The sequence below is a fragment of the Sceloporus undulatus genome, chromosome 2 (genome assembly GCF_019175285.1).
Source record: "Sceloporus undulatus isolate JIND9_A2432 ecotype Alabama chromosome 2, SceUnd_v1.1, whole genome shotgun sequence".
Classification (NCBI taxonomy): Eukaryota; Metazoa; Chordata; class Lepidosauria; order Squamata; family Phrynosomatidae; genus Sceloporus; species Sceloporus undulatus.
Window position 1 is genome coordinate 260,619,404 of NC_056523.1, and position 8,468 is coordinate 260,627,871.

Here is an 8,468-nt window from a genome sequence, read left to right on the forward strand (position 1 = left end):
CACACAAAGATGTGTGTGCAAGCATATACATGCAGCATTACACTTTCAGCTGCTCCACAGTTTGTGTATGTGTGTGTGTATATGTATATGTATGTGTGTGTGTGTGTGTGTGTGTGTATATATATACACACACACAAAGATGTGTGTGCAAGCATATACATGCAGCATTACACTTTCGGCTGCTCCACAGTACATATACATATACATATATACATATATACATATATATATATATATATAAACTCTCATACAGACAAATGTGTGTTTACACATAGAAAAGGCATCACACTTTTGGCTATACCACTATGTGTATATATATATATAAGTATGTATGTATTTATGTGTGTGCATACACACACACACACACACACAGATGGAGCATACCCCTTTCGTAAGTGGCTAAAGGCAGCAATTCTTGCGATATTCCGCGCTAAACAGTGACCTCATTCTTCATCCCCGGAAGTTAAAAATGTTGCGCCCCGTTCAGAGCCCCACAGAGCATGCACAAAGCTGCCAATGCGCATCGGCGAACACACATTATTCGGCTGGTGTGGTTCTCCAATCCGTACTGGCCTCGCTTTGCGTCAATATGCATTGGCCGATGCGCATTGGCCGATCCAGAAGGCCGCCCAGGTGTGGATGAATGATACGATATGATGTGAAATCGGATCAGCAAAGCGTATTGAGCGCGAATGTGAATGCCCAATGCGATATGACATGAAATCGCATTGGCCAATGCGAATTGACGCTCAAGAAGCCCCCCGTGTGGTAAGGTCCCCAGAAAACCCAGTGTAGATTCACCTTACGGTCACCATAAATCGAAAAGGCACACTTGAAGGCACACAACAACAACAACAACATTTTTAAAATTGTCTACCATATCAATTAGGCCTTTAATGTCAATTTGAATTCTTTATTTAATAGCTTCTATGATTAGATAGATTAGATTACTTGCATAGCAATCATTCTCTCCTTTAAAAAAACAAGTGAATAAATCTGTATAGTAAATAAAGGAAATTCATCATCTTTATTTCAATAAATGTGTAGATGCTTTGGGGGGGATAGCATATCACAATATCATATTAATTAATTACAGAAATTGCTATGGGGAAGATTGCTTAAACACACACACAACACACACACACATACACACACACATACACTCTGCAAGGAAAAGAATCACCAATGTTTGCTAGAGCCAGAAGGAACTTCAGTACATTAGCAGCATAATTTGTACAGCAGTAAGCACTCTCTTGAGGATTTTCACTTTGAAAACTTACTTCCCATTAGGCAATTTCTCAAAAGACGGCTATGTTTACAAAAAGTTTATTTCTATGCTACAAGTTGTTGTTGTTGTTGTGTTGCATTCTGAGGCATCTTTTATCTGTAGTTTCCAGCAGGTTTGCTGAAATTTTACTATCAGAGAGATCATTAAAAATGATGCAGGCTTTTAAGATAAATTGATTCCTTCTGAATAGCTATTTCAGTAGAACAAAGAAACAGAGCTAAACACAATTAAGGAGTAAGTTTGCTACCTGGTTCCTCCAAACTTTTCCTATTACTTAAAGAACAGCATATTAAGATATCTCCAAAGGAAGGGGGGGGGGGGGAGTTCCAACTCAAGCCACCAAGTTTAGCAACATTACAGCAGAGATGAGAAGATTACAGGTTATAGTATAGTATAAATACACCGAAGGAATCAGAGCATCAGTGTGCTTTCAAGCAGTGTGCATATAAATTGCTTTCAGTTTATCGTTTTGTTTTTTGACACGAAAGTTAGTGTGATGGTACATACTGAAAAGTGGTGTGGTTGTCTCAAAATAATGAAATATCTTAGTGGGCACAGAATTCAGTGCATAGAAAATCCAAGGAGAAATAAGATCCCAGCCTAGAATGGTCCCAAACCTAGACTTGAAAGGGTAGGAAAAATACATGGTAAAAACAAAGGATAATAATGATTTTAAAAAAACGTTCATTCTCATCACCTTTATACACCTGCTTGTGGCCTCCATTCCCCAGGTTGCACCAGAGTGCTGACAGGTCTGCCATCCAAACATTCCCTACTTCTGCAAACATTTCCAACAGGGATTGTGACTGTATGATCCTACTTTTTCTGGGCTATGTCAGCATGTTCTACACCCCTCATGCAGAATATGGAGTTTCATATTTATCTAGAGTTAGGGTCATTTTTAAAAGGTCACAATAACCTTTGAAACACTAGGAAGTTTCACATTGGAAATGCATACTGTTCCAGAGACAAGTGGAAACACAGACAGTGTTAAATAATGATTCACTCATCACACTATCATCCCCAGGTTTTCTGCATTATCTCTTGCAGTAAGGACTGAGACCCATCACAAAGCAGTTAAAGACCATGGCGGGTTACAGACGGGCAGGGGAAGACGTCTTGAAGGTGTATTCTGCTGAATACAGAGCCTCTAGACCGCCCGCCCCGGGGGCGTGGCTCAGGTGTATGGGGCTTCCACATGGGGGGTAGTGAAGACGCCTCACCTGGGGCCATTTCTGACCCGTAGCTTCCATACCGCCGCCTCGCAGGACGCTGCAAAGAGAGAGGCAGCTTCCGCACGGGCGGCCAAAAACGCGGCTTTTTTTTTCTTTTGCCGGCCCCTTTAAACTTTTTCCCTCGCCCTACCCAAGAACAATGGTGGTCTCCTGCCAGCTGGTGATCAGCTGGTGTTGGCATCCTTGTCCGCTTGCACGTTGCCAATGTCACCAGCATCATGGATGCCTCCTCTCCTTTGGTCCCCGTGCTCTTGCTGAATCTGCAATGCAGAGACACAGCTGTCGCCGCTGCCACTGCTGTCCCCCTGCCATCCCCCATCATCTCCCTTGTACATATGTAAATATTTAAAGTTTTAGCGTTTTTTTATTGTTAGGTGAAAATGGCACAGGAATGTGTGTAGGGGTTCACTTTAAATTCCAAACTTTCCACGATTCCAGCAGCGCATGCGTACATGTTGCTCTAGGGTTAGGGTTACGAGCATTAAAATAGAGTGCAGCTGTGCTGCAGCTTCCACATCTGCATGGCATCTGACGTTCTAATTAGAGCCTCGGTGCAAACTGCGCATGTTCCAGGACCCCGACTCATTATGCGACGCAGCAGACACGGAGCTTTTAAATGGGCAACTTAAATTAGCGGTGTAACAATTTTGGCGTACCGGTGCAGCAGCTTATAGACGGAGATGCGCAGTTGCGCAGTATATAGAAAAGAAGCGGAAAAAAGCAGCACCTTTTTAATGCCGCTTCTTCCTGCTTGGGGCGTGTAGGCGGCGCGTTCATGGCGGCATTCAGGTAAGAGCCATCTAAAGACTATACCTTCATGAGGTCATGAGCACACCCCTTTTTGCCCGTCTGTAACCCCCCCATATTTCCTTCTCCCCCTGGACTGTGTCCCTTAACACCCCTTCTTATCCAACCATCCTGGGGTTGTCCCAAATCGAATCAATGTTTTGCAACTCCAAAATTAAAAGCATCTGTCATTCTGGAATTCTATTCTCCATTCAATGAGAAGGGCATCAGGTCTTTGTTATACCAAGTGAGAACATTGAAGTACCCATTAAGGTACAAAACAGGATATAAATATCCACCCCACACAGTCACTTTGCACATACAGATGCTAGAGACCAGTGGTCCCCGAACTGTGCTCTTCAAGGGATTTTGGGCTTCAGCTCCCAGACTACTGGCCAACATGGCTGAAATCATGGTCATTTTGGAGGTCATTTTGGAGCTGAAGTCCAAAATCTCTTAAAGGACAGCTTGGGGACCACTGCTATAGACCAAGGTTCTGTCACACAAACCCTCTCTGAATCATCCTCGGATCCCACCTGCACCACACTCTATCTTCCACGGAACCTTCTCTTCAGGACTGGAAATTATCATCCCAGTTCCAGATCTCTCACTATTCCACCTTTCTGTTAGCTTTGTACAGCTCCTGAAATTGTATTGGCTTTATGTTTGCGTGTATCTTTGCTCATTTCTAAATTAAACTTTTATTAACTGAAACTGGAGTCTTTGCTGTTAAAAGCATACATATGTAATCCTCTAAGGTTACCCAACCTCTCCTGTTGAGCTAATAAATCCCTCCTCCCTCAAATACAAATGGAGGCACGCTCTTGTGATGGTATGCAGGTGTGCGCCATGGGGGCATGCCCCATTTTAACTCCCTCCATTCGCTCGTGGATAATCAAGGGGCGCTGGGCCCAAGTCTGCAAGAATGAAGGACTGTATAATATGTGTGTGTGTGTGTATATGTGTGTGTGTGTACACCTACACACCTACACACACACACACACAGAGCGCTCTTTAGGTAAATGCTTTCAATAGAAGCTAACATCAAATACTTTTGTGCATTTTCTCCAGGATATTGGAGACTCTCCTGAAGTTTATATATGTAGACCTATAACCACATTCCTTGAGCATACCATGGAATTAAGAAACTCTCCTCTTAGGAAATAGGGCAGAATGGGAAAATTGTGGCATTTGCTAAACTTGCCAGGCTCTGCCACTGGAAGTAGTTCTAAGATCTGAATCCAACAGAAAATAATCATGGCAATCTTCACTCACACATCATCCAGGCGGACGATCCCCTTAAGGAATAATGGGAGGGATCAAGAGAGAAGAGCGAATATTGTGTCGTGGTGTTTTATTTCTAAGACCTTTTTTTAATGTGGTTGGGCAACAACCTACCGTTGGACAATTCAAAGGAGGCTTTCATTATCCTCAAGAGTAAATTCAATTTTTATCAATGAAATGCCTTTTTAAAATCTTCAATGGATAGTAGAATAGCAAGACTCCCATCTGGTGGCAGAATGTATCACTGTAGCATGAGAATCACCAAACAAAGCTTTTGGACTTTTAAAATTCATGCTATTCCTTTAATTGACGTTGTTCATTACTTTTTGTTCCCTGCCTCAATCCATAGGGAGAAGCAGGGAAGAAATAGCAACAACATTTATTATTTCTAGCTGAACCCTTCATATCTCTAATTGGAGAAATGGGGACATAGAATTGGCCACTTTTTTTCCAAGGCTGTAAGGCAAATGCAGCTTGATTTTGTCATCTCAGCAACAAACCAACTCAGCTTTCACCAGACACAGAACATTGTGTGCCATCACTATAAAAAAGGTTAACAGTAAAAGTGACCATAAAATCTCAGACTATTCAAGTACATCTGTTTAATAATATTTTTGTAGTTATGTGTAAAAAAATAGCATTTCACTACAAAAACAGATAATTCAATAGCTTAACTTTTATACTAGGAAGAGAACTTGGGCCCTTCTGGTTTTTTTTTTTTTTACTTATTTACAAATTATTAACAAACAAGGTGTTTTAAGATAGCTTTTATTTGTTAATTCCACATGAAAAAAGAATGCAAGTTACACTAGAATTTAAAAACACACATAGCACATTAACATAAGCCCACTTCCTGATTTAGTATCTAAATAAAGTAAAACTAGCAAAGGATTTTTTTTCAAATTCTTCATCCTATTTATGATGCAACTGATAGCCAATGTTCTATACAAATGTTCCAAGTAAAATTTATGTAACTTGATTGCTAAAATACAAAAGTTTTCAGTACAAAAGACTTTTTTGAATGCACCTTTCCCTCCCCTTCCAAAAAGCACCTAAGGATGTAAAAGGACAAGAGCAGATGGCTAGTCTAACAAGCCCCCCCCCGACACACACACACAGTAGTTTATTATTTTTAATGAGAATATTAAAAAAAGGACCAGCATAAAAATGAGGTCTGTTCTTGAGGAAAAAAGATTATTCAGTGTTGATATTTCACATTTCAAAAAGCTATATATATGGTTTCACTTATAAAAACCTCCATCTCTGTGACAAAGGAAATTAAGGCCAGACACAGCTTTAAAATTCACAAAAGGAAATACAAAAATATGTTGTGCTTCCAAGGAGATTCTCTTCTGCAGGAAAGGATTAACATAATTGAGAAATATAGATGACTGGAGTTTACATAATTGCACAGCTTCTGTTGGCAGCTCGTGGATCTCCCTGTTTTAAATGGAGGAAAACAGTTTTAATTAGGACTATACCAGATGCATTTTAAGTCTCTTTCATCAATTGTAATGCTAGATGCATGCTATGTAGTATAACAAATAATCTGCCTATTTTTGGTAACCTATAGTACTGGGTCAGGCAGGGGGCAACAGAGTCAACTTTTCCATTAAAAGTGGTTTTGTGTGTGTGTGTGTGTCTGATGGAAACAGAATACGAACCAATTCATTTGGACCTATAAGGCTCTACTGGCTCCCAAAGTGGGCGGTATGCGACCTTCTGGCATGGTGGAAAGATGAGGGGGGGGGGAGAGATTTAGGGAGAAGGAGCAGCAGGGCAGGGGCTTCAGTCAAAGTATTATCACACAAGAAAAATAAAGGGAATCAGCAGCCTTATGACCATGGTGGGGATGAATAGTTACAACACATGGAAAGAGAAGTGGCAGCAGAAAAGTTTTCCATACTTGGGACCCTGCTTGAGCTTTGTGAGTTTTGTCAGGACTTGGCTGCCAGGTTGCAGCTGCACTGCTACTCCTGCTTGCTTTTGATGGATAGGCTGAGAGAAGACACAGCAGAGGAACCAATGTGTGTGTGCATGTGCACATGCATGTGGACAACTTGAAGCTGTGTGGAGAAGGTATGTCTGCCTTGGGAAAGGATTGAGAGTCCTTTCTCACCAGAGAGAAGCCTCTCCCTTTATACCCAGTTACTCTGGAAGAAACAGCAGAGCAGCTGGCCTTCCTTTTGCTGTAAGGCCATTGTGGGTGGAGTAGGTCTGGCCACGGCTGAATTCACACATGAGAGGCTGAAAAGGAGGCAATGGCAGTGGCTAACTAAGGTAGATGCTGCTGACTGGAGGCTGCTGCACAAACAATATACCGAATATCAAGAAATAGGTGTTGGGGGGCACTAGCCCAAAACATGTTTGGGAACCACTGCTCTAGATTTTTATTTGTCATTGTTGTACAATAGATTCATATTCTTTCAAATTTTACAATGTATTGTTTATGTACCAGGACAGCATAACAGACCCAAATAAATTCTTGTTCAGTGTGGACTAGATCCAAATAGTAATCCCAACTAGACTATATCTAATTAATTAATTAAGTACAAAATGTTTAGGGCAGTGCTTCTGAGACGAACTATAGAGTTCTAGAGGCTCAAGACTATGACTAGGAGCTTTGGAATTCAAGCCATATATGTTTTGGATAATTCACTATCATACACAAGACTATCCAGATAATTACCTCAAGTCCCAGTGTGTTTATTTATCTATTAATTTCTATGTCAAAACTGATAAACTTTGGGAATTTATTCCTATCTCTGTAATAATACAAATGGGTGTTTATTTTCCTAAGATATTTAGATACTGAGCAAGTTCTTATGGCCATACCTTTACTTCAATGAAATACTCTGGCATGGATATATTACAACTGCAACGCTAAGAGACAGAGCATCGTTTCTTGTTTGTATTCATTTGTGCAAAATGTATGTGAGGAAAGCAGACTGAGCAGATGACAATTCTTCTGTCCTACAGAGAATTTCCACTGAATGACTTTAAAACTAAATGTGAGCGGTGTACATAACTGATATGCAGTGGTCCCTTCCCTTACACGGAAAGGAAAATTCCATGTATGCTCGAGCCCTATTTAAACTAATGGGGCTGGTGCCTGTGGTGGCGGCGCACGTGTTCCAATCATCTTTCTGGCACATGGTGCTGCTCCTTCCAGCGTGGCTTTCAACATATGCTGAAAGCTGTGTATATCGTGCCCACTGATGACACAGGTGCACTGTACCACTCAATGTACCTGTTCTAACTTCAGAAAGAGAAACCTGTTGGCTTCCTGACCCACCACAAAAGCTTACTTCTTACAAATAAGAAGGGGGAGAGGGGCAGGCCAGCAACAACAGGCCTTGCCTGGAAATATGAAGAGCCCTCCTTCCGACCACCATGTTGAGGGGGAGAGGGGCAGGCCAGCAACAACAGGCCTCGCCTGGGAGAGGAGGAGCCCTCCTTCCGACCACCATCTTGAGGGGGAGAGGGGCAGGCCAGCAACAACAGGCCTCGCCTGAAAGAAGAGGAGCCCTCCTTCCGACCACCATCTTGAGGGGGGGAGAGGCAGGCCAGCAACAACAGGCCTCGCCTGAAAGAAGAAGAGCCCTCCTTCCGACCACCATCTTGAGGGGAGAGAGGCCTCCGAGTGAGAGTAGACCATCCATTAAGAAGCCAAGTCCTCCCTCCAGTCCATCTGCCTTGGTCCAGGCCTCGGAGGTAGAGAAGAACTGCTGGACCTGATCCTTTTCCCCACCACCATTCCTTCGCCTTTTGTGTCGTGTCTTTTTAGATTGTAAGCCTGAGGACAGGGAACTGTCTAACTAAAAGTTTGTATGTACAGCGCTGTGTAAATTTACAGTGCTTTATAAATAAAGGTT

General features: G+C 42.1%; 1 protein-coding gene across 1 annotated transcript in view; it reads right to left on the reverse strand.

The window, feature by feature from the left end:
• Positions 1-5,345: 5,345 nt before the first annotated feature.
• The window catches only part of LMNB1 (lamin B1), a 28,584-nt gene continuing 25,461 nt past the window's right edge, over positions 5,346-8,468 (reverse strand). Inside the window, exon 11 of the mRNA XM_042453724.1 lies at positions 5,346-6,033. Within this exon, the coding sequence (XP_042309658.1) occupies positions 5,992-6,033 (42 nt within the window). The 3' untranslated portion in view covers positions 5,346-5,991. The remainder of the gene's footprint in view (positions 6,034-8,468) is intronic.